The following is a 26,600-nucleotide window of genomic DNA, read 5'->3' on the forward strand; positions in this document are numbered from 1 at the left end:
CGCAGCAAGGATGGCTGGTAATCATTGGAGGGCTGGTGGCAGGGGGCGGAGAGCTCTAGTGTCTGGTTTTGGGCGGGAATTGAAACAGCCACTGCTGCCAACAAGAATTTGAAAGCTGCAAACTTTCAGCCTTGGAGGGGGCCATGGTGCGGCCTGTGAGGTGGGTAGTTCATGACATCTGCGGGATGGGAAGAAGCAGGAAGACGCCGTAGGCAACTTGGCCTGCACACGATTGACGGGAAAGGGCCGAATAGGACGGTGGGTAGCGAAGGTGGGATGGACGGTTTCTGTGGAGCTCTCCAGCCTCCACTGAGAGCCGCCCATTCCACAGCAGTATCCTAGCATCCTACCTTTATCCTTCTATGCCTTCCTTTGCAGCAATTGCCGATTCTTTTACTGCCCCCCACCCATCCATTTAAATAAGCCTTTGGTCTGTTAGCATTCGAACAGCGCTTTACATTTCAACCATCTCCTACTCACGTGTTACTTATTTATTTTATCACTATAGTTCTTTGATATAGCAGTCTAGATATTCCTGTTTTATCGATTTAAACTCCCAGGCATAAAGGCCAAGGTAACGGAGTCACACAGCTAGTGAGTGGCAGGATAACGCTCAAACCTAAATCGTACTGGTTCCAGAGCCTCTGTGTTTTCCATTATGCTATTTGAAACTATTGCTCTACTTAACCACAGTGGAGTGCTATGGAGGCCTACAGTCAGCCATTCATTTAGAAAGTTATTGTAATAAGGATTAATATATCCCACTAGGTGTGGGAGGTTACAGGGGTGAGGTTAGGGGGCCACAAATACCGCAAAGTGATAGTGAGAAGGAGGAAAGTCTTTCTGTAAGTACTGTAGTTAGGATGTGCCTCTTTGCGGAGATAATACATGATCTGAGACATGAGTGATGAGAAAGAGCTAGCCAGAAAATCAGGGGCAATCCATGTAGAGGGGACAAAAGCCAAGGCCCTGAGCTTGACTTTGAGGAAGAGAAAGAAGGCCTCTAAAGCTGTAGCATTAACAAGCAGTGGGGAGAATTGTAGGGGATTAAGGCAGAGAAATAGGCAGAGGTCAGAGTAGGTAGGACCTTGCAGGCTTTAAAAAGGAGTTTGGATTATATTCTACGGACAATGGGAAGTCAACAGAGAGTTTTAGATAGGGCAGGAAAATCTAATTTTGGTTTTATAAAGTTCACTGGCTGCTGGTGGAGAAAGAATGGGAGATAAGGTGACCATAATGGCAACAAGGAAACCACTGCATCATTAGATAGCGGTTTGGAGTAGGATGTTATCATTGGACATGGAATGGGATAGATGGATTTGGGGTATATTTTGGAGATACTGCTGACAGAACTTGCTGATGGAATAAATGTGGAGGTTAAGGGGAAAAAAGGATGATTTCACAGTGTTTTTGGCCTGAGCTACTGAATGGTCGGTGTTTGTACTAACCAAGATGAGGAAGACTAGGAAAGGGAACAGGTTCAGGAGGTGTGGGGGATCAGGAGTTCCATTTTGAACATATGAAGTCTGAAATGGATTTTCAGTATGTCCACCCAAGTAGCGAGGACATAATCCCTTTGTCTGGAACAGCAGTTGTCAAAGTATGGTCTGAAGACCCCCAGGGTTCCCTGAGGCCCTCTGAGGAGGTCCATGAGGTCAAAACTATTTTCACAATAATCCTAAGACATTGCTCACTTTTTTCATTGTTTTATCATCTGCACTGCAATGGTGGTGTAACTGCTGACACCTTAGCATGAATCAAGGCAGTGGCACCATATTGCACAAGTGTCATTGTATTCTTTCCTGCTGCACATTCAGGGTACAAAAAAAAAAAAAAAATACCAGTTTCACTTAAGAATGTGCTTGATGAAGCAGTAAAAATTGTCATCCTCACTGTAGCTCAATTACTGAGCATATTTTTTTTAAGAGTTTTTATTTTTACTATGATTCAGTTTCAGAATTTCTAAAGAGGCTTTCATATTTTATTCAGCTTTTAAAATTCGTTAACTCCAAAGAGTAGGAGAATAACAAGAGTATTCTTCATTTTAATATTCTACATGAGGAAATGAAATACATACATAAAGTACTTCTATGGTGGTTGTCTTCAGGCAAAGCACTTGTGAGATTGTTTGAGTTGGGAGCTGACCTGACCTCTTTTTTGTAGAATACCCATTTTCCTTGAAAGAACAACTGACCTACTAGGTTATTCACACTTGGGTGTTTGGTGGAAGGTAGAAAAGAAAACTACAAGGCCATTTCATTTAGTGCTTAGAGGAAGAAGGAAGAAAGTGAATTTATTTTTTTTTCACTTTGAATATCACTTTCTTCTAATGGTTTTCTAAAGTAGTATGAAGATTCATTTGAGGTGGTAGGTACAAAGTCACCATTGTTTCAACGTCCGTTGCATAAAGAACATTATTTAGTATTGTGGGGAGATTAAAAAGAGAGAGAATATCTTTAAGTGTCAAGTTTATAATCTAGTAAGAAGACAATGCATATATAAAACAAAAGAATAAATACAACAGGAACTTATAAATGCCCCACAGCAATTAAACGGTATATAAATTGTGCTAATGATATTATTTTTACTTTGAGGGTTATCTGAATTATTTTTTTTCCTTATCAGGTATATCAAGTATAGTTATAACTATTTTAGCTAATGCTAAGTCCCTACTGTAAAATCCAACTTCTTTTTAAAAAAAATTTTTTTAATGTTTATTTTTGAGAAAGAGAGACAAAGAGCATGATGAGTTGGGGAGGGGCAGAGAATGAGGGAGACAAAGAATCAGAAGCAGGCTCCAGGTTCTGAGCTGTCAGCACAGACCCCGATGCGGGGCTTGAACTCATGAACCATGAGATCATGACCAGACCCAAAGTCGGTTGCTCAACTGACTGAGCCACCCAGGTGCCCTGTCAAGTTTAAGTACTCTTAAGAGAATCGAAACACATTTTCATTTACTCAGACTGTCAATGGTCTTAAGGATTAGAGGTGGGAAATTGGCATTTGTGTAATTAAAAAATTGTCTTGCTCATAGGCATAAGAAATCGGTCAATTACTCACAGTTTGAGGACTCTGACAGTGATGGTAAGTAGAGATTCATATTTTTGCTTTAAAAACTTGGAAATTTATTTTCTCAGAATTCATATGACATATAGAACTCTAATATTGAACATATTACCCAATTGTATATGAGCTAGGGCTGCAAAAGTAATTTTCTAAGCATTTGGGATAATTCTACTGATAATTACACTGACAAGAATTATGTAGGTAAGTGATAAATGAACAGGACCTAGTGAAATGGCTCTTTAGATCTAAACTACTCTAGGTCCATGTTTCTCATAGTGTGGTTTGTCTCCTCCTATCTCTTTCCCTAAGAAGGAACACATTGTCTTTTGAAACACAAATGTGTTACAGAATATAATGTGAAATCCTCATTAACTGTACAATAAAATGAGACCTTCTATACCACTTTTTTTTTTCTTTTTAATGTTTATTTATTTTTGAGTGAGAGAGAGAGAGAGAGAGTGTGAGCGGGGAGGGTCAGAGAGGGGGGAGACACAGAATCTGAAGCAGGCTGCAGGCTCTGAGCTGTCATCACAGAGCCTGACGCGGGGCTCGAACTCATGAACTGTGAGATCATGACCTGAGCCGAAGTTGGACGCGCAACCAACTGTGCCACCCAGGCACCCCAACCTTCTATACCACTTCTTTATCCAGTCATCCGTCGATAGACATTTGGTGCTTTCCATAGTTTGGCTATTGTGAATAATGTTGTTATAAAAATTGGGGTGCATGTGTCCCTTCCAATTAGTATTATTGTATCCTTTGGGTAAATACCTAGTAGTGCAATTGCTAGATCGTATATTACTCAGCCATAAAAAAGAGTGAAATCTTACCATTGGCAACAATGTGGATGGAGCTAGAGGATAAGTGAAATAAGTCAGTCAGAGAAAGACAAAGACCATATGATTTCACTCACAGGTGAAATTTAAGAAGCAAAACGAACATGGGGTGGGGGAAGAGAGGCAAACCAAGAAACTGAGTCTTAACTATAGAGAACTGATGATTATAGAAAAAAGTGGAGGGGGGGTAAGTTAAATAAGTGGTGGGAATTAAGGAGGGTACCACTTGTGATGAGTACTGTGTGTTGTATGTAAGTGTAGAGTCACTAAATTGTACACCTGAAACTAATAAATTAATATTACACTGTGTGTTAACAGGAATTTAAATAAAAACTTGGAAAGGAAAAAAGAAACAAAAACAAGACCTTGAAGAAAGGTTGGGCATAGGCTATAGTCTATTGGGTTATATATTTCTTTGTCTCTGCTGTTAAGGAAACTTTGGTCAAAAAGTGTGAGAAACATTTAGTTAGATTACATCATATTTCGAAATAGGTTTTGTATTTCTCAGAGTTTTCTGTGAGTCAAATGTTCAGTTATCCAGAGGTTTGAAGGAACCTGTTTTTTGCATTGGGCTCAACTGTAAATGTGTCTAAGACTTGGGAGAAAATAGTGTAGACTCTGATCTGTAGCTTTTTATTACTGTTATCAGTATGTCACCAAATATTTATAAATTGACAGTAGTGTTCTAGACATTATGGGGTGGACGTGGGGGTAAGTCACAAGTTAACATATTCCAACATGGGGAAACTTGGCAGAGACAACATGTATTAATAAATGCTAACGCTATAATCAAGACTACGTGTACCCTGAGGGTATTCATCCACGTGCTGCACATGTGTGTAAAAACTATGGCAGCAAGGGGGCGCCTGGGTGGCTCTGTCGGTTGAGTATCTGACTTTGGCTCAGGTCATGATCTCACAGCTCGTGAGTTCAAGCCCTGCGTCGGGCTGTGTGCTGACAGCTCAGAGCCCGGAGCCTGCTTCTGATTCTGTGTCTCCCTCTCTCTCTGCCCCTCCCCCAGTCATGCTGTCTCTGTCTCAGAAATAAATAAACATAAAAAAAAATTAAAAAAAAAAACTACCACAGCAGGTTTATGTTGAGTGTCAATGGAACTAGATCACATTTTGTAGTGAATTGGCTTTTGATAGACTTGTATTTTAATAAACAAAGGCCACTAAAACAAAGTTGAAAAGCATGAGTGAGAATAAAGACAAATAATACGCCAACATTTTTTAAATGATGGCAATTAAACAACTTTCTTAACGTTTAAACCTTGAACACACACTGTAGTGAATTTCAGCTGCTAAGAAAATGTTTTTATTTCTTAGGAAAAGCAGTTTCATATTTTATTTTGTTTAATTAATTTATTTTTTATATATTCTTTTATTTTTGATTCACACACGAATAGATGACTTTATTTCTGCAACTGCACCTTTAAATAAAAAACCCAGAACAACACCAAAGGAGTTAAAACTAGAAACAAGGAAACCTAAACTGAAGAATCTCCAGAAAGAAGATATCCCATTGCAAGAGAAAACCCCTAAAAAAAGGTGAGAGGTAAGACATACAGTAAATATACATTCGATGTGTTAACTTAAAAGAGGGACAAATTTGAACTCTTGGTTTAATTTTTTTTAATGCTTATTTATTTATTTATTTGAGAGAGAGAGAGAGAGAGACAAAGCATGAGCGGAGGAGGAGCAGAGAAAGAGTGAGACACAGAATGTGAAGCAGGCTTCAGGCTCTGAGCTGCCAGCACAGAGCCCGACATGGGGCTCAAACCCGCCAGCCACAAGATCGTGACCTGAGCCAATGTCAGACACTTAACCGACTGAGCCCCCTGGGCGTCCCTTGAACTCTTCATTTAAATTAGAACTTGAGCCCAGTCGTAGGTATTATTTTATTTAGTGCATGTAGGAGAACAGGGATGTACCATTAATCCCCTTCTGACTTTCTGCCTTAAAAAAGAAATTCACAAACATGTTAGGAAATATTCATTTAAGTATTAAGACAATCATTAAAGACAATTACAAAGTTTAGGAGGTATAGCTTACTTTATAGGACTGTATATCTGTCTCTAAAGTCTTCAAGTCTTACAAGACTACTTTGTTTAAAATTACAATCTGTAAAGATAGTTTTATAAAAATTGAAACCATGTATTTTTCTGCAGATAAAAGATATTTTTTCTTTATATTGTTTAGACTGGTCCAGCACTGAAAAGGTCCTATAGTTTCTAGACGAATTCTGGATTTCCACTAGTTCCAAGAGAGAAGAGAGAATGAGGGAAGGAAGTCCTGAGAGGCCCCAAACCTGAAGTATGGAGAGGAGATTGGCAGAAGGGGACTATTAACAAATGGAACACGGGGGATGGTGTGGTTCACTGCTGCAAGCTGGAGAAAAGCTCATTAACACAGAGAAAGTTACCCCATGTCCTGCTCTTTACTTTTTTCTCTTTTTTTGTTTTTGGTTTTGAGATTCTTGTGCTAGGTTTAAGTACGGTGGAAAAAAAAAAAAACACCTACAAATGAGAGAGAATATTTGCAAATCATATAATTGATGAAGGATTTGTATTCAGAACATATAAAGAAGTCTTACAATTCAACAGTAAATAGATTAATAACTCAATTTACAAAATGGGCAAAGGATTTGAGTAGACATTTCTCCAAAGAACATCTCCAAATTAATAATAAGCACATAAAAGATGCTCAGCATCCTTAGCCATCAGGGAAATGCAAATCAAAACCACGGTGAGATAATACTTCACACCCTTTGGGATGGCCATAAACAAAAAGACAGACAATAACCAATGGTAATGAGGATGTGGAGAAACTGGAATTCTCGTACATTGTTGCTGGGAATGTAAAATGGTACAGCCACATTGGAAAGCAGAGTAGCAGTTCCTCAAAATGTTGAACATGGGGTTATTTTATGACCCTGCCTAGGTATGTACTCAAGAGAAATGAAAACATACACCCACACAAAAACTTGGACACAAAGCTTCACAGCATTATTCACAATAGCCAGAAAATGGTAGCAGTCCAAATGTCTGTCCAACTCATGAGTGGATAAATAAAATGTGGTCTGTCTATACACTGGAATATCATTCAGCAGTAAAAAGAAGTACTAATACATGCTACAACATGGATGAACCTTGAAAACATGCTGAGCAAAAGAAGCCAGACATAAAAGTCCACATGTATGATTCCATTGACTTGAGATGTCTAAAATAGGTGAGTCCATAGAAACAGGAAGTAGATTAGTGTTGCCAGGTGCTAGGGGCGGGTAAGCAGGGAGTGACTGCTAATGGATATAGGGTCTCTTTGGGGGTGATGAAAATATTCTGAAAGTAGGTAGTGGTGATGGTTTCTCAACTCTGAATATACTTAAAGACTGCTGAATTGTACACTTTAAAAGGGTGAGTTTAATGCTGTGTGAATTATATCTCAATAAAACTTATTTTTAAAAAATAAATCCTTCAAGGTGCATCTCAGTATTTCGTCCTTTATATAACTTTTTTCTTAAATCTGTCTTTGGTTTCTTTTCTTACACACCCTAACACTCTGACCACCTTTAATAGGAGACATAATAATCTGCTCATATAGGAAAATTATCAGTACGTCTTATTTCCCTACCCTCCTCATTAATTGCAGACTCCTTGAGGGTACTTGTAGTATTCTATTTAGTGCAGTGCCTCATACACAGTAAGTACCTGGTGACATATCTGTTAAAGTCTAGATTGGGAGGAACAGTTTAATAAAAGAGCTATAATACCTGTCTAAGGAGGTGTGAGTGAGGTCAAGGAAGATTTCTAAGTGGATTTTTGAGGAAAGTCTTTATTCTAGGTTGAGCAGGCGCTTGGCATTGGTAACAAGGACTGACATTACCCTGAAAGGAGGCAATACGTACAACAGCACAGACTGCTGCTTTTTCAATCTCGTATGCATCTGTAACATGACATTACTTCACATTAGCAGTCTTAACCATTAAAGTCAGTTATGATCACGATTACTGTTTAGAAAACATTTTTGTGAGGTTAGCAGCTCTTAAATAGTGATTCAGAAAAATCTCAGATTTTGCTGTTTGGTTGAGATTGATATTTTTAAAAACTCATTTTTATTTTTTTGCCTCCCTTTAGGATAGCTTTAGATGACAAGCTCTACCAGCGAGACTTAGAAGTCGCACTTGCTTTATCAGTGAAGGAACTTCCAACAGTCACCACTGATGCGGAAGAGGCCCAAGATAAAAGTAACTTTACTTTCTATAGATTTCTTTTTGTAACCTCATTGCTTTTGTAATTGTGTCTCCGGATGAGCCTTCATAGAGGAAACAATAAGTGTTTAATACTTTGGATAGCAAATGGAGCAACTGGCATAATTAGATTCCGTGCTTTATTCTGCATGAATGTCGTTCATGCACACACATCTCTCTGCTTAACACCTCATGCCAACTCTGGACTAAGTCATGGACTATGAGCTTGGATGCAAGTCACTTTTGTTTACAGTGGAAATTTAATTTCTTAAGCAAATGAATTGGTCTATACAGTCCTAATAACCCATCTCTTTTCTCTCAAAATTCAAATTAAACATGATCTAGTGAGGGTAATTTTTATTATTTACGAAGGCTGAAGGTACTAGTTTGGTTAGCAGGCTCAGTGGACTTACAAGATGTAGGACTTCTGGATTTCTCTGGGTTTTCCTCCTTCGATTTTTGTAGCAACTGTGTAGCAGATGGCAATATTGATACTCTGGAGAGGCAGAAATCATTATTCTTGGAAAAGACATTCAAACTGTTAGCATGCTTTTTGGATGAAATTGTTTTGACTTAGCTTCTTTTATGTTGGAGGATATTTTTAACTCATTAGCTCATTTAGGGGTATAGATGTTTCAGTCATTATTGCCTCCTATTTGACAGTAAATAAAACACTGTTGATTGATTAGGGAGCCGTTTACTAATCAGGAAATCAAAGAAACAAAGAGAATTATCTTATATCCAAAACTGAGAAAATGGAACTCATCTCTCTCCTGTAAGAGCTGGTAGAATATATAGCAGGATTTCCTTGGAAGTACCACTTCTCATAGATTAATATACTTTATAGCACTGGGATTTAATAGTACAGTTACCATGACTCAAAGTCCTCTTGAAATACTTTAGATCATTTTAACGTTATTATAATGATTGAAAAGTCTTTGTTAGTAAAAGCATGTATCTATTACACAGAAATGATAGTTAGTATTTATTGACTGTTTCCTATGTGCTGGGCACTACAGTAAGCAATTTCTACATGTGACCCACTTTGATCCCCCACAATACACCTAATTAGTCCACGCTCTATTTTTTCTCTCCACAATATAGATGAGGACATTAAGTCTTAGGATAAGCCATATTCCCATACTCGTGTAGCCAGTTGGAGGGGTAGAGCCTGAATTTCAACTTAAGTCTAAGTGTGTTTGATTTCAGAGCCCAACTCCTAAACCGTATGCTGACCTTTCCAAGGTAAGTCATACTAGCTTGAGCTTGGATCATTCATCTGTATCCGAATGCTTTTACATTTGAACACCAGTTTTCCTATTTCTACCCATTGACTAAGGTGCATCTGTATCTTTTTCCTTCCTCCTTATCTTTAGGCATTGAAAAGTGTGACAGTCGTGGAAGTGAAACAATGAGTAAGGCCCCTCATATCTCCAATTGCAGTGTAGCCAGCGATTATTTAGGTAAGCTTTGATATTAATAATAATACTAATTTTTTCTATCAACAAGCTATTTTTCTAACTTCTATTTCAATGCCTGACACTGTAGCTAGAACCAAGATATTTAAATTTGTCAAGGTTCTCTTCACCTCCTCTCCTTTGTTTCTTTGTGTTTTAGTCTTTTTCTCTTTTACTGCAGACCAATTTTCCTTTTCTTCCCTGGTGGAAGGTCATGACCACCTGTGGCTTCTAGTTGATAGCTGTTGACCACTGAAGAAAGGGGCTGCATCTTCCTTGCTCCACTTTTCAGATTTCTTGGGGAAAGCCTCCTCAGTTGGGTCTCACACTTATCCTTAAACTGGACTCTGTTGTCAGGATACTGACGTTTATCATGGTTGTGCCAGATTGGACTATGTGATCTATTAGAAGCAGCGGAGGAATGAAGCTGGGAAGATAAAAACAACGGATGTGATAGAAGTCTATTTTGCAGTTCTTTCAATATTAATCTGTCACAAAAAGTTTTCTGTTGGTTTTTATGCCTCTCCTGAAGATTTGGATAAGATTACTGAGGAAGATGATTTTCCTGGTGTTCAAGGGAAAAGAAAAGCAGCATCAAAGGCTATGGTACAACAGAGGAAGATTCTTCTGGAAGGCAGTGATGGCGATAGTGCTAATGACTCTGAACCAGACTTTGCAACTGGTGAGTTATATCCTACCTCCAAATTAAGCCTATGGAAATTCAGTAAAAAGTTCTTAAAGACCATTAGTGGATGCAAAGCACTGTGCTAAATGTTTGGTATATGCAAACTTGAACTTACAGGACAGTTACATCCAGCTCTGCCATTTGGGGAAAAAGCTTCATGTGTAGGTGACCTTTAAGCTGTACCTTGAAAAATAAGTAGTATTTACACAAACTAAAAGGGTAAAATAGCGTTCCTGACTGATAGAAAAGCATCAACAATGGCATAGATAAGCACACATAGAAGAAAGTGATCAGGAAGCCTGGGGCAGAGAATGTTCTAGAAGAGGCTAAGGAGGCAGGCTGGCACTTTCTAAGAAGTGTACACTTCTTTCTATAATACTAGAAATCCATGAAATATCTTGGGGATGAAGTGATATGAAACCTATATATTTTTTTTTTTAATTTTTTTTTTTTTTCCAACGTTTATTTATTTTTGGGACAGAGAGAGACAGAGCATGAACGGGGGAGGGGCAGAGAGAGAGGGAGACACAGAATCGGAAACAGGCTCCAGGCTCCGAGCCATCAGCCCAGAGCCTGACGCGGGGCTCGAACTCACGGACCGCGAGATCGTGACCTGGCTGAAGTCGGACGCTTAACCGACTGCGCCACCCAGGCGCCCCTGAAACCTATATTTTTATTTGTGACTTTGTTTTTCAGATTCATTCAGAAATTAGGACAAATGGGAAGCATAGTGACCTGGACAGAGCATCATAATATATTAATTAAAAATTAAAATGAATAAATCCATAAATTTGTGCCAAATCGGATGCTATATTTTGATAGATTTTAACATGCTATTGACAAATGGATTTGTTCATCAACATTTTATAAATATTTGAGTATCTGTTATGTACATTATATTGAAGACACTACAAATATAGCAGTGAACAAAACAGAGCTCCCTTAAGAAGCTTAAAGTTGAGTGAGGGGACACAGACAGTAATGAAATGTAGAATGTATCAAGTGTCATCGTAGAAGAGCTATGTAGAAGAGGAAGACAGAGTAGAGCCCAGACGTCTGCCTTTTGAACCAGTACCTGCCCCTTTATATGACCTGGGTCATCCCAAAGCAGACAGTCTAGGGATCTTACTTTGAGAAACACTGATGTAACTGGAGCACCGGAAAGTAGGAGCCACGGAAAGAAAATGCCCTGAAGAAGCATAGTAGAGCATGGACTGAATGTTTCCCAACTTAAGGTTACTTAATACAAAAAAACCCAAAATAAGAAAATAACTCCTTGTCAGTTTAATTGTTTCTTCGGGGATATGATTGTAGCACTTCCAGAATGTCATTATTGTTATTTGACACATGCTTGTCAGAAAAATCAGTCAACAATTTTAAAGTTATAAATTGCAAGTCTACTTAACATGCCAATGAAATTAATTTGTCTTTAATAGTGGTTAAAAATGTTTATGTGGAAATGAAATCACTTGCTTTGTTTGCTGGGTTTATGTAATTAATGGGTTATGTTTCTAGAGGTATGATAGAATTTAAAAAGAATAATATTCTCTTATTTGCATTCCAACTTCATATATTATCTCTCTAATAATTTTATAAAAGTAAGTTTTTATCGAGGTTATAATTTGGATAGTGACTTTAAAGTCGCCTCTATGCCTTTGAAAGGAAGTTGTTAAAATCTCCAAAAACACAAATGGCCAAAAAGCATATGAAAAGATGCTCAATATCAGTATCATTAGGGAAATACAAATCAAAATCCCAATGAGGTGTCATCTTACACCCATTAGGATGTCAAAAAAACAGAAAATAACTAGTGTGGTAAGGATGTGGAGAAATTAGAACCCTTGTTCACTCTTAGTGGGATTTCCACCATGGAAAGCAGGGTGGCAGCTCCTCAGAACATTAAAAATAGAAGTATCATGTGATCTAGCAATCCCAACTTCTGGGTATATATTCAAAAGAATTGAAAGCAGGGTCTCAGATATTTGCACACCCATATGTATAGCAGTGTTATTCACAGTAGCTAAGGGGTGAGCAACTCAAGTGCCCATCAACAGTTTAATGGATAAACACCATGTGGTCTATACATACAATAGAATTTCAGCGTTCAAAGGGAAGGAAATCCCATCATGCGCTACAACTTGGGTGAACCGTAAAAACTTTATGCTAAGCAAAATAAGCCAGTCACAAAAGACAAATGCTGGGTGGTTCCACTTATAAGAGGTATCTAAAATAGCCAAATTCATAGAAACAAAATAGAATGGTAGTTAGATGAGAAGAGAAAGGATCATTTGTGACCTTCAGCAGGGAAAGAAAAATGAAAATTGGAGAGAACATAGACTTTTCTTACGGACATCTAAAGATTCACAGAATCCTAACCCCTTTTTTTGGGCCTTTCAGCTTCACCAATTTGGTATGCTAATGACTTGGAATTCTGGGAGCTCCACTTACCACCACCAGATGATTTAACTGCTTTCTCTGTTGACTGATGATGGTCAGTTGGACCTTACCGTTAGATAAGTTTGATAAGTAGAGTTTAGCCAGTTGCTACCATTTATCCTCTCAGGCCAAGAAAAGAACACATGCACTACCAGAACTGTGGGATACATAGGAAGTTTTGTCCTTCTAGAGTCTATATTTTGAAACTTTGGAGAAACTCCACTACTTGCCCTCCCTGAACCTAGGTCCTTTTGGGACTCCAGAAATAATTATTTGATTTTTCTTTTTTCTTTTTTTTTAATCTTTATTTATTTTTGAGACAGAGAGAGACAGAGCATGAACGGGGGAGGGTCAGAGAGAGAGGAAGACACAGAATCTGAAGCAGGCTCCAGGCTCTGAGCACAGGCTCTGAGCCTCAGCACAGAGCCCGACGCGGGGTTCGAACTCCCGGACCGTGAGATCATGACCTGAGCTGAAGTCGGACACTTAACCGACTGAGCCACCCAGGTGCCCCAATTATTTGATTTTTCAAAGTTCTATATATAGCAGCCTTCGTGTGGTCTGCTGGCATTATATGGCTAATTCTATATAACCCAGTAATCGTCATGTGAATATGTGGGTTGATTACTCTCATGTGTTTTTAAGTTTTTATTTGTATGGAAAGACAGAATAAGGAAATAGTAATTTGAAGATCATAATGACATTGTTAATTTAGGCAAAGGCCATCAATGGAAAGCTGACGAGGATCTTCACGATGAGAATTCAGGCTGGCGGCAACTGTGCCAACCAAGAGTGGGACAACCATACGTTCTATGCTTTCTGATCTGATATAATAGGAAGTACAGAGCATTCTTATGAAGTACATTCTTACAAAAAAATGACAAGGTGAGCCTGATTCTAATTGGGCCTTGAGAAAATTCCAGCTCACAGAATAAGCAAAACACCATGAGGAAGAAAGCAGACAACAAATGCAGAATGTCAGAAGTTCTATAGGACAACTGACTTGGTTACTTCAATAGCTCTATTTTAAAGTGATTAAATGGTACCTGGGTGGCTCAGTCAGTTAAGCGTCTGACTCTTGGTCCCAGCTCAAGTCTTGATTTTGGGGTCATGAGTTCAAGGCCCCATATTGGGGGCTTAAAAAAAAAGTGGTTAATGTGGACTGGATAGAAGATTATACCAAGAAACTATCGTTGATACTGTAAGATATGATAATGACATTGTTGTGTTTTTTAAAAAAAAGCTCATGTATTCTAGAGATGCAGTGTGAAGTATGTACAATTGTAATGACCTGATGCCTCAGACTTATTTTAACATACTTCCAGAAGAAAAGGAAGAAGATGAGAGAGAGAGAGAGAGATGAAACAGATGTAGCAAAGTATTGATGAATATTGAATCTGAGTGCTGTGTTACTGTTTCAGGTTGTGTATGCTTGAAAAACTTTATGGATATTTATTTTTATATAAATATTTCTTACAGATAGGTAGATATTATATGTGGTGGGCATAACAGTTATCTCTGAGTGGTGAGATTAGGAGATTTTCTTTTGCCTTAATACTTTTTTGTTGTGGTCTACATTTCCTGCAATAAGCATATACTGCTTTTATAATTAAAAAAAAGTAAAGTTTTTATGAATATAGTACTAATAATCCTTATTTACACTTAGCATTCAGAATTTATTATTTACAAGACATGGTTTTCTGACCCCCTCCCCCACCTTGGCCCTCCCCCACCCAAAATAGAAGAATCGTTGCTTGATTATCAGCTATTCTTTGTGCTTATTCCCAGAGCAGCTGTAGCTCCTTAATCTATTACTTCTCTGGCTTGTAGCATCGCAGTACAGAGAAGGGTTTGTGGGAAATAACAGGTGTGCCCAAATGAAATCATATGTAGGATTATAAGTTAAGATGTTGTGGTATGGTTAGTCTGTTCTAGATTCCCATTGGGTTTCTATTCTAGAATGTTGAAGTTTACGTGATTAAGGGAAGGTATAATGTTACTATCACCATCAAGATCATTGTTTTGAAAGAGCTGGTAACGTTGTACCCTATCATTCTTTTCGAAAGTCACTGAATTAAACTGGAAATACTGGAAGCAAAGATTACTGATGGGAACTATAATGATAATAGTGAGAGCAAACAATTCTGTTTTGCTTGTTGTCTGCCAGATGTCATTCTAAAGGCTTTGCCTCTATTAACTCATTGAATCCACACAGCAACCCTATGATGTAGGTTTTATGGTGATCCTCATTTTATACATAGAAAACTTAAGCCGAGTGAAGTGAGCGCCCTAGGGTCACACAAAGTGTGAGCCGAGGGGCCAGGATTCAAACCCAGGTGACCTCTCAGTGACTGCGGTGGCATAGCATAGCAGGAGGCGCACAAGACTCTAGTGCAAAGGCTGTAAATTCAAGGCCATAGAAGCCCATTTTTTGTTTAATTGAAGTAAATTGACAAGCAATGTTGTGTTAGTTTCAGGTATACATGGAAGCCTCACTTTTTAGAACAAAGATCAAGTATATGCAATCCTCTTGTTTTAGGTGAAGAGTCCGAGGATGACTCTGATTTTAGTGAGAGTGAAGATAATGATGAAGACTTCACTGTGAGAAAAAATAAAGTGAAAGAAATTAAAAAGAAAGAAGTGAAGGTCAAATCCCCAGTTGAAAAGAAGGAGAAGAAACCTAAATCCAAATGTAATACTTTGGGTAAGCTTAATCCAAAACACTAACTTTATAAAACGTATTTGGTTTATTTGTGTTTTTCTTACCTTTGCCTTTGTTCTCCGTAACATTTTGCCAGTGTTCATTTCTAGCTAAGATATGTAGATGGAAGGAGGGATGGGGAAGGGAGAAAAGCAGACGAGTTCTGCCCACTGTCTACTGCCTACCAGCTCTTACTAGAATTACCCTCCACTAGCACTGATGGCCACCCTCTGAGGTAGCTATTATCACCTGCATTTGATAGTGAGAAAACTGAGGCTCAGGTTAAATAATTTGTAGGAATTCTTACAGCTAATTAAATGAGGAGCTAGAATTTGCACCTAGTTTTGTCCATTTAGAGCCCAAGTTGTAGCCACTGGACCACATTTTTTCCAGGCAGTTAACAGGGAAGTTTACATGATTCTAATTTCTTGCTTTCATGCTTGACTTAGTCTTTGATTTGAGAACCCTTTTGCTATGTGTTTTAGGGCTTTTTTGGTTTTTCTTGAGTTCATAATATATAATAGATTATTATAAACTATAACTTACATTAACTTGATTTTTCTTTACTTATCGATATATATTTTTCTGTCTTCATTGTTTGAAACTAAGATTTCCATTATTCAGACTCCATTTATTGGTGCTGGGAGCTGCTGTCACCTTAACTAGTGTGGTGCTGAGTACTTACTGAGAAATAAGGACTAAATACTGATTCATATTCCTCCCTGTACTGTATTCTGAATTAATAAGGTTTTAATTAGTGTCTTTTTAAATTGACAGATTCATCTGGTTTTCAGAAATTAGGTTTTAAGTGCAGTGGGTTTTAGAGATAAAACTGTATATTAGTTTCCAATTGCTGCCATGACAAATAACCACAAACGTAGTGGATTAAAACCACAAATTTATAATTTTATAATTGAGGAGGCCACAAGTTCAAAGTGCTTCTCACTGCACTACAATCAAGCTCGTAGCAGGACTGTGTTCCTTTGTGGAGGCTCCGGGGGAAAATTCCTTTTCTTGACTTTTCTGGCATTTAGAGTCTGCCTGTGCCCTTTGACTGGTGGTCCACAGGGGTCCATTTCCACCTTCAAGGCCAGAAAAGGCAGGGACTTTCTCACATCACATCACTGATTCTCTTTCTCTTTCTCCTGGTTCTCACTTTCATTTATAAGGACCCTTGTGAGTACATTGGGCCATCCAGATAATTCAAGATAGTCTCCCCCTCTCAAGATCCTTAACTTCATGACATCTGCCAAGTCCCTTGCTGTGGAAGGTGACATACACATGTCCTGGGAATTAGGATATAGACATCTTTGAGGGTCCATCCTTCTGCCTACCACAAACTGATATGAAAAAGTCATTGACAGTATGAATGTATTTTATATTTTCTTTGGATGCTTGTTTATGCTTCCTCACCAAGACACACTAAAAATTAAGAATAAAATGTTAGTTTACACATTGGAATTTACCATTTCAGGTCTACTGGATTGGAGCAAGTTGTTTCACAAGGAAGCTTAAAATATAATTTTAGTAGTAAAATTTAACTGCCAAATAATGGGGTTAAGAATTAGGAAATATGGAATATATTACTAGTCCCACTAGTAACATATGGAATAACCATTGAGAGTCTTTTCATCAGGCACATGTTACAATTTTTCCCTTGATAGAGAAAATTTTTGAGAGCTGTGCTGTCCAATATGATAGCCACTGGCTGTATACAGCTATATTAGACTTAATTGAAATTAAATAAACTTTAAAAGTGAATTCAGGTTTTGCTAACCCCATTTCAAGTGGTTAATAACAACATGTGGCTAGTGGCTATCACACGGATAGCACAGAATTTCCATCACAGCAAAAAAGCTTCTGTTGGACAGTGCTGATCTAGGGAATATAGAGGTTAACATTAAGAAGAGTATATAGTGAAAATGTTCATCTTCAAATACCTTTAGATATCCTTAGGTATATCACAGCAAGCATTATCTCAGAAGTGAATTTATATTCTACCTCTCCTCCCTTCATTTCCAGCACATCCCTCTCTCCCCCCACCCCAGACACCAAAACCTAGTCTCATTCTTGTGTTCATCTCTGGGTAAATGATACCATCCAGCAGTGTGCCCATGACAGGAACTTGCAAGTTATGATTATTTCTTCATCTCCATCACTACCTCCCCCCATCTAATTCCTAAAAGATCTCCAACTGCTGTTCTTTCCTTCATGCTCCCTGGGTTCAGGCCTTTATCACCTCCTACCTCTTTATAACCTGAAGAGCCTTCTGGGTGGTCTGCTTGCCATACGCTACCATCAGAAAGATGTGTTCAGAACACAAGTGTTCCCAAGAAAAACCAGTACATGACTGTGACTAGCCAGACACCTTCACTGGTGCACACAGCTCTTCATCAGTGATGTGCACCCTGTCCGTGTCTCTCTCCTTGACCTTCCTGCTCCAGCCATACTGAACCAGAGGCCGGTCCTGGGACCTGCTGCATTCTCCAGCTTTGCATGCTCTACTCCCTCTGCCTGGAAAACTTCCCTCTAACTCATCTTTCCTCTTCAGCCTTGATTTGGCTCAAACTATCCTCAAACAACTTCCTTGTAACTTTTACCCCTATGCAGGTATGCATACAGATTGTAGGTTCCCTCCTGTGTATACCTCTAGACTTTGTCTTATCTCTTATCCCCACTGCATTATACACGTCTTTACTTTTTTCCCCTTTCTACTAGAGTCTAGTGACCAAACCGTAAATTCCTTGGCAGCAGGATCTGTGAGCTCTTTGTAACCCTAGAGCCTAATATATTGTCTCACTGACAATATATACTGATGAGACGCCATTATATAAGGTATGGACTATGGAGCCAGACCTGGCTCCTAATCCTGGCTCAGGGACGCACCAGCTGGCATACTGCAGGCAGACTGCTCAGCCTGTCGGTTTCCTTATCTGGCAGTGGGGCTAGGAATATCGGTATGAGAGCTGCTCTAAGGGTTAAAAGTGATATATATGGCATGCTTACCACACTGCCTGGCATATAAATGCTCATTAAAGATGGCTGTTCTTAGGCTCTCAATAAATGTTTGTGTATAATTAGAGTTTCTCTAATTGATAATCTTGCCTTTTTAATTTTTATGAGATTATGTAACTTTATAATTTTTATACCTACCTGCCAGACTTATTCTTCCTCTATGAAAACCTTTTTCTATGTATGTTTTTTAAAGTGACTTCAGGAGACTCTGCTCCAGCTTCTGTGAAATCAGAACTTCAGCCTTCACCAAAAAAGGTTTCTGGTTCTTCGGAGGTCACTAGGAAACCATTACAAATACGCAGTCCTTTGGCTGAAAACAAAAAACCTAAGTGGGTCCCACCAGGTATGGTATATTTATTGATTAAGGGCAGAGGCTTGGAAAATTATCACTGTCAGCTTTTTTTCCTAGTTGCAAATGTTATACCATATTATTACGTATTCTTCAGAACCAAGGTTTTTAGTTGCTGCATTTATTTGTCATTTATCATTCCCTTATACTGAGCATCCAGATTGCTTATTGTTTTTTCAGTGTCATAAATAAGGTTACAAGAAGCACAGACATCCTTATTTTAGAAATCTGTGGGCACATCCTTGATTATTTTCTTAGGATAAATTTCTAGTAGTGGAATTACAGTGTCAAAGAGTGTCCACATTTTAAATTCCTGATATTTATTTTTGGCAACAAGTCTGTTTGCTCAAGATCCATTGATCATAGTCTGACCGAAGCCTCAGGACCTGTACGTGGGACTTGTAGCATTTCACAAATGCCCTAGCAGACTTGACTTCTCTTCCCTTTGTGTTCTTTTGTTCCACAGCCAAGCCTTGCTGATCCTTCAAGAATTCTTTGGCTTTCACCCTTCCTGACATTACCAAAACCCTAGTCCAGGCCCCATTCATTTCATGCCCAAGCTACCTGTGGCTTCATAACTGGTCCTGTGTCCACTTCCTAGTCCAGTGAAACTGATACAGTTTTTCTTCCTTAAACACGATGTATATCTTCTCTAAGAGCCTCTCTGTATACAGTTTCCTCTGTCTGATATGTCTCTCCCCCTTTGTCCCCTTTCCTTTTCTAAGTCCCTCCAAATCTACTCAGGTTTGGTTTACTTCTTTTCACTGACATTTCTTTTTTCTTTTCTTTTCTTTTTTTTTTTTTTTTTTTTTGAGAGATTGGGGGAGGGGCAGAGGGAGAAGGAAAGAGAGAATCTTAAGCTGGCTTCACACTCTGCTTGGAGCCCAAGGTGGGGCTCAATCTTATGACTGTGAGATCATATCTGAGCTGAAATCGAGAGTGGGATGCTTAACTTGACTGAGGCACCCAGGTGCCCCTTACTGACATTTCTTGATTGGTCCATAGTGGTCACTCCCTGATAACTAGGTATTAATAGACAGATTTCAGTCTGAGTCAGTATTTTTGTATCCTTTGGGTAAATGCTGATTCAAAGGGGCACGTGTACCCCAAGTTTATAGCAGCAATATCAATAATATCCAAGCTATGGAAAGAGCCTAAATGTCCACTGACTGATGAATGAATAAAGACAATGTGGTGTTCACACACACACAATGGAGTATTACTCAGCCATGAAAAAGAATGAAATCTTGTCATTTGCAGTGATGTGGATGGAGCTAGAATGAAATAAATAAGAGAAAGACAAATGCCATATGATTTTACTCATATGTGGAATTTAAGGGAAAAAAACGGAGCAAGGCAAATCATAAGAGACTCTTACTATAGAGAAGAAACTGGGGGTTTGCTGGAGGGGAGGTGGTGGGTGGGGGGATGGGCTACATGGGTGATGGGCATTAAGGAGGGCACTTGTTGGGATTAGCACTGGGTGTTATATGTAAGTGATGAATCACTAAATTCTACTCCTGAAACTAATATTACACTATATGTTACTTACTAGAATTTAAATAAAAGCTTGAAATATTAAAAAAAAAAAAAAGCATTAAAAGGAAAGGGTTTCAGTCTGAGACTGCATAATTACTTAATGTCTCTTAATTACTTCATCTTCTGAAATATCAGGCGTATCTTGATTCAACAATTCCATACATTACTCAGTGCTCACCATGATAAGTGTAGTCACCATCTGTCAACAAACAACATTATTATAATATTATTGACTATATTCTCTGTGCTATTCTTTTCATCTCTGGGACATTTCTTTTATAACTGGAAGTTTGTACCTCTTAATCTCCTTTATCCCCCCCTTATCTATTTCACTCACCCACCCCAGCCCCAGTCAGAGAAGGCAAATACTATACAATGTCACTTGAAAGAACTAGTATAAATAAGTAAAACGAGTATTGGTCGTGTTTACAGTTATTTAATATTTGAAAAAAAAAATAGATTCAAGGAGTATTTGGAAAAATATGGGATTTTTAAAAAATGCATTAGATTTTTCTACTACTAGAAATTATAACCGCATGCATTTCTTTATTCTCTATGCCTCTGCAACCAATGTTATTTGCTCCCAACTTACCAACTTCAGCTTTCATGCTTAAAGTTTTGGTGTCGTTACCTTGCCTTCGGAGCATGTTTGAAAATAGGCAGTACTATATTCTTTCTAATCTTTAATACTGTTCATTCTTTTGATCTTGTTTGTAGCTTGAATAGAGCTTGTATACCAGAGTAATCTCTACCTACCTTTTTTTGCATCTTCTGTTTTGTAAGTTGATCTTTGTTAGGAGATTTCTAACATCATCAGCATCAGGTGCTATGTTTTCTTTCAGCGATGTCCGGAAGCAGCAGCATCAGGAGCCCACTGGCAGGCGTGTCTGTTAAGTCTCCAAATCAGAGTCTCCGCCTGGGTTTGTCCAGATTAGCACGAGTTAAACCTTTGCATCCAAATGCCGCTAGTAGCTGAGTGTGATAGTAAACACATGTTTGATTAAGAGAATCACAGTTTTACAAGTGTGTTTATATTTGATTTGTGTTTATATTTAAGGAGGGTATCATAAGATAAAGGAATCCTTTAATGTCCTATAAATTGCCTCTACCCATTCCATGATGATGTTCTCTGAAGCTATTCAAGATTTCAATAAGGGGTTTGTTTATCAGAATTATCTTGTAATGCCCTTTCCTTCTGGAGAATGTGTTCTATTTTTCCTGTGTATAATAAGTCATTGTCATTTAGTGGTTGTCAGTTTGACATGGAGAAAGTCCATGTTGCATGCTATTCTTTTCTAGAAACAGGATGCTCCTTTCTAGCTTTGTCTAATTTATGGCACCTTAACTGTAACTATTCAGAGTTTAAAAGGAAACATTCCCACTTTTTCCAGGAGACATTTCTGAAATCTTACTTAAGCTACATTGTCAGTTTAATTGCAAAAATGTTTCATATTTTAGTCAAATACTAAGAATTCAGAATTCATTTACCCATTAAAATGGTTGCTATAATGACCTATGTCGCCTACTCAGAAGTAGATGTTTATTGTATAGCAAATAGAATTTCATGACATTTTATGAAGTTCTCATCAAAGCCTTTAATAAAAGTGAAAAAGTTTTGATATGCTCTTTCCTTGAGCCCATTGCACCTGTCTACATTTGTCTACATTTCATTAGGTTGTCTATATTTAATTAGATTAAATGAATGCTTTATGAAAAAAAAAAATTAGTCTTTTTGTTGTGAATATAAGGGGTGGGGGCTGGAGGGAGCTGTTTCTTCAAATCATCACTTTATGTTAAGCCGGTACCTTAGACGATGGCTGTCGAGTATCTGGTCATCTCTATTATGATATTAGATAATCCAGCTTTTCAGGAAGCTTAGCTCTGAACTTGTTATGAATAAAAGTAGTTATGGATATTTTACGTTTTCTGGTGAGAGTTTCAGCCAGCTCCTGATCACTTTTTAATAAAAGCTCTTCAAATCATGTCAACCATTTAAACATGTATAATATTACTAGTTCAGTTTTACATGTTTGTAGAAACATCTATGTTAATGTGAAAATAAGTAATTTAGAATTATGACTGAAGTGAGCATTTGCCTGTTGCTATTATACATTTTTTTTCTTGCATATGTTTTTACACTGTCATGTACCTCCTAACCTACCCTGCGACATCCACTTCTGAAAACATATATTCAGGTACAACGTATTGAGATGCATGCTGTCTGGTGCAGTTCAACAGGAAACGTTTATTAAGAGCCTACCATGTATGAGGTACTGATGTCACTGATTAGTCATCCAGAGGCACCAGCGTGATGAACCTGTTTTCTCTTGTGTCATTCAGAGTAATAGTTTGTATTGAAAACGACTTTAAATTATGTTTAAACTGGCCTTGCAGACAGCACTAATGGCCTTTCATTGTCAAATGCAGTGTACATTTTTCTCACCTAATCTTATAGGCCCTATTCATCACATTTTATTTCCTGGTCCCACGTGACACTATTCTTGTATAATTTTCTCCCCACATCTCTGCCTGTTCTTCATTGTTTTTTAGCTTTCCAATGTTTTCTGTCCCCTACACTCACTCTTCCCACCATAATGTCCTATTTTGTGTGATTCCATTCTTTTCCCCTGCCTTTTGTTTTTTTTTTAAAGCTTAGGTGACTTCAAAGTCCAGTGGTAGACTGTGTCAGGAGTTTTAGCCCAGATCTTGTTCTACACAAGAGCCTACCTAGTCCTTTGATAATTTGATGCAATAAGGCATCACTGGATCAGTAACTTCCCCCTGCCCCCCAGCGTTTCCCCTCCTGTATTTTCTGTTAGTAAGTGGCACCACCATCAACTGGAGGGCCTCAGGCACATCCACCCCTCACACTGGTCACTGAGCTTCTTCCATTCCATAAATTACACAGAGCTGTCCTCTCTGAAATGTCACTTACTACTTCTCACAGGCATCCTTGCCTTGATTTTTAACCTCCTCTGGCCTGTCCTTCATACCATATTGCCAGAAAGTTTTCTAAAATCTGAGCATGAACATTCAGTTCGCAAGATGTTTCCCATTTGGCTGTTCCCTGCCTGCTTCTTCAACCTGGTCTCCTGCTCCGGACTGTGCCAGCACCTAAGATACCATGTTGTTACCCCTCACTCTGGGCTTTTACCCTGGCTCTTGTTTGCCTGCTTTACATTGCTAATTCCTATTTGGCCTTGAAGAATCCAGTTCAACTCTGCTCTTTCAAAAAGCTTTTTTTGAATGTTTCCTCTATCAAGCAGACCGTATTCTTCCAGGCCATGCTACTGTCATTCAACTATAACTTCCCTTAGTTTTCATGCACTTAAAACCTGATGCAGAGCAAATGCTCAAGAAGTGTTCATCTGAATATATTATTTCCAGAACTTTTGCTGTGAGCTTCTGGTAACCACAGACTTTTGAAGAGGGAGAAAGTAGGGATAATTTCAGGAGCCTAGGGCAATTGGGTGAACTCTAATCTCCCCATCCTTGGGATGTCCTTTAACTCTGGGGCGATTGAATTGGAGCAAAGGGAAGAGAGGTGTCCTCTAGGATCTGGTGTGAAAGGTGGTTTGGACCGGTCCAGAGCCCAAGTCCTTTCAGGTCCGGAGTCACAAAAAGGGTGGGCAGAGTTTCCCTAGCGACGGGAGGAGGGCGTGGTCCCCGGCCCGCGCGGGCTGGCCAGCGGGCGGGGTGTTGGAGTGTGTCCCGCAGCGGCCGCCCGGCAAGTCTGCGCTAGCCGGATGCAGCTCCTCCCACCTTCTGCCCGCGTGGGGACCAAGTAAGGCCGGGGTGGGGGTGGGGGTGGGCGCTGGCGGGCCAAAGGCTCTGGGGCTGTGGGGAAAGAATGTGGTGCGGAGCGGGGTCAAGGGAGGTGTAGAGCAGAGAATGCATGTAGTAGAAGTGTGGTCAGAGGAGAGAGAGAGGCCGAGTGTGAGCGCGGACTGGAGGAAAGTGCTCTGAACCGCTCTGTCCTCACCACCCAACGTGGATACAGTTTCCTCCTAACAGAATGTTGCATCGCTGACCTGGGCTGAATGCGTGGTGGAGAAAGGTGGATTTTAGGGAGCTCATAAGACCTCTCCTGAAATCGCTTCCAGCCCTGGCCTCAACAACGTGGGGCACAAAATTTCTTCCCCTTTTATTTATCTTCACGGCCTGGCTGGTCCTCCTGGAGGTCAAAAGTGAGCCCACGACCCCACGCCTCACGTGGACGCCCTAGGATCTGGCTGACATGAGCCTATTCTGACCCTGCACGCCTCCGTGCTCAGCCTGAGCCCAATGCAGGGCGACTCAAAGCGGTGGGGGGATCGTACATCCAGAGCAACGCTTTCCTTTTGGTGATACTTGCCACTCCAGGGTGATGCTCCTTTTAGCAAATATTTTCCCCAAAAGAGGGATGAAGAATACAAAATTTGGGTTTTTAAAAAATCTGATTTAAGTTGATTTGTGCTACTTGCTACGTTTGAAATGTCCATCAGTCAATTCAGGGCTTAAGTAACTTGTGACCCCTCAGACCTGTTTTAAAATGACTGATGGTCAAAAGTGCAAGGCCATTTATAGAAAGTTCAGACTATGAAAGGACAAATGGGTCCTTTGTTGCCAGTCTTGCTTGAGGGACTTCATCATTTATGTGTGTTGGGTACGTAAAATCGAGGAGTTCTAAGGAATTCTCCAAACCTGGACTCTGCTAATTGGTCTGTTATTTCCCTTGTCTGTTTTAGTCCTTACCAAGAGGGTAATGATAAACCTGAAGGCAGTCTCTAGTAGTGTGCCAGCCATTCTTTGACTTCGCCTTCCCCAACTCCGTACTGTTGTCAGGAACTTGGCTAGAAAGATACTTCTCAAACCTGCCGAGGACCCAGTGCTGGGAGTCATTGGTTTTAGCTGATGCCAAATCCAACATGAGTGTGTTGTGATGGCTAAAAAGGGAAAATACTGGTCTAGGCTTCATTAATAGAAATATACCAAACAGATGAATGATGTAAAGGTCTTCCTGCCTGAGTTAGCACTGATCAGTCCATAACCTAGACTCTAGAAAACCATAGCCTCTTAAAGCAAGGTCATCAAAAAACTAGACAGTAGAGAGGAATAGTTACAATATAGGTTCTCTCCATCATGCCTGGATGCTGTATCATATGAAGAGGCGTTTGAAATAAGACTCCAGAATGCCTGGAGATGAGTAGGTTCCAGAGAAGCAAAAGCCACTGTTTTGAATATTCAAGAACTCTTGAGTAGAAGAGAGGGTAGATGTGTTCTTTGTTGTTCTGCAGAAGATAACAAGTATCGGTGGAGGGTATGTTGTTCAATATCATTTCTTCCAACCAACATTTGCTGGGCACCAATCATATGTATCAGCAGCTGGATGAGAAATGAGTTGCCTGGAAGAACAGTGAGCTCTGTCAGAAATATTCAAGCAGAGACTGAGTGATTGCTATGGATACCCTAAGGAGGATTTCTCCCAGGCAGGAAATGGATGAATGGCCTCTAAAACCCCTTCCAGCTCTGAGAGTCCACAGACCATGAAGGGTTTCAAGGATAATTGCAAAGGGACTCGAGGAGTTCTCTTTGCAGAAGTGACAGTAAGTTAAATGCATTAAATACATTGTCTCTTGTTCACAGAAATGCAAAGGGAGTCCCTGCAAAGTTCTTCACTGCCACAATTTCTGCCCCAAAGGTAGCTCTCCAGGGCATAAAGAACTAGCTACTGAACAGCTGCAGTAAAAATACTAAAACCATACCAGGTAAATCTCAAAAGATATATATCCTTTCTGGGCATCGAAGATTGGTGTACATAGATAATGCATTATGTATAAAATACTGTGTCTGCAGTCCACTGTTTATGGGTCTGTCATGCCCACAAGACTGAACTCCATGAAAGCAAGGATTCTGTTCTGTTTATCTCTCAATCCCCCATGCTTAGCACAGTTTCTGACATTCAGATGGTGATTTCAAATTTTTTTGATGAATTAATCTAAACTGTCTTAGATTTCTCTTTCTTCAAAACATTTGTACAAAGGCCTTTCAGTAGACAAGTCATTGTCCATGCCCCTATGAAAAATATAAAAAATAAAGTAAAATAAAATAAAATCCAAGTTCATCATTCCTGCCCCCAAGAGATTCACAATTAAGATGAGATGAAGTGTCTACCCCTAAAATAATTAACAATAAAGTTGTTGATCAAGTAACACAAGCAAAAATGCTGAAATCCAGAGGAAAGACATGGGTATATAAGCTGGAGAGGTAGGGAAACTGATCTTCATGT

The 26,600-nt window shown here is 39.2% G+C and overlaps 2 protein-coding genes across 2 annotated transcripts in view; both read left to right on the forward strand.

Moving 5' to 3' along the window:
* Positions 1-35: 35 nt before the first annotated feature.
* On the forward strand, positions 36-21,985 carry RAD51AP1 (RAD51 associated protein 1). The gene is made up of 9 exons (XM_030322819.1): positions 36-160; positions 3,035-3,084; positions 5,311-5,452; positions 8,038-8,147; positions 9,527-9,613; positions 10,140-10,289; positions 15,268-15,432; positions 18,638-18,787; positions 21,175-21,985. Exons 1-9 carry the CDS (start codon positions 144-146, stop codon positions 21,306-21,308), a joined length of 1,005 nt encoding a protein of 334 aa, XP_030178679.1. The 5' UTR covers positions 36-143; the 3' UTR covers positions 21,309-21,985.
* A 2,093-nt stretch (positions 21,986-24,078) lies between these two features.
* DYRK4 (dual specificity tyrosine phosphorylation regulated kinase 4) overlaps positions 24,079-26,600 on the forward strand; it is a 52,363-nt gene continuing 49,841 nt past the window's right edge. Inside the window, exon 1 of the mRNA XM_030322411.2 lies at positions 24,079-24,116. Within this exon, the coding sequence (XP_030178271.2) occupies positions 24,079-24,116 (38 nt within the window). The remainder of the gene's footprint in view (positions 24,117-26,600) is intronic.

Source organism: Lynx canadensis, chromosome B4 (assembly GCF_007474595.2).
Source record: "Lynx canadensis isolate LIC74 chromosome B4, mLynCan4.pri.v2, whole genome shotgun sequence".
NCBI classification, from domain to species: Eukaryota; Metazoa; Chordata; class Mammalia; order Carnivora; family Felidae; genus Lynx; species Lynx canadensis.

Coding starts and splice junctions, on each gene's coding strand:
- RAD51AP1 (XM_030322819.1), top strand. Junction 3,085..5,310: donor TGAGGACTCTGACAGTGATG/GTAAGTAGAGAT, acceptor ACACACGAATAG/ATGACTTTATTTCTGCAACT. Junction 9,614..10,139: donor TGTAGCCAGCGATTATTTAG/GTAAGCTTTGAT, acceptor CCTCTCCTGAAG/ATTTGGATAAGATTACTGAG.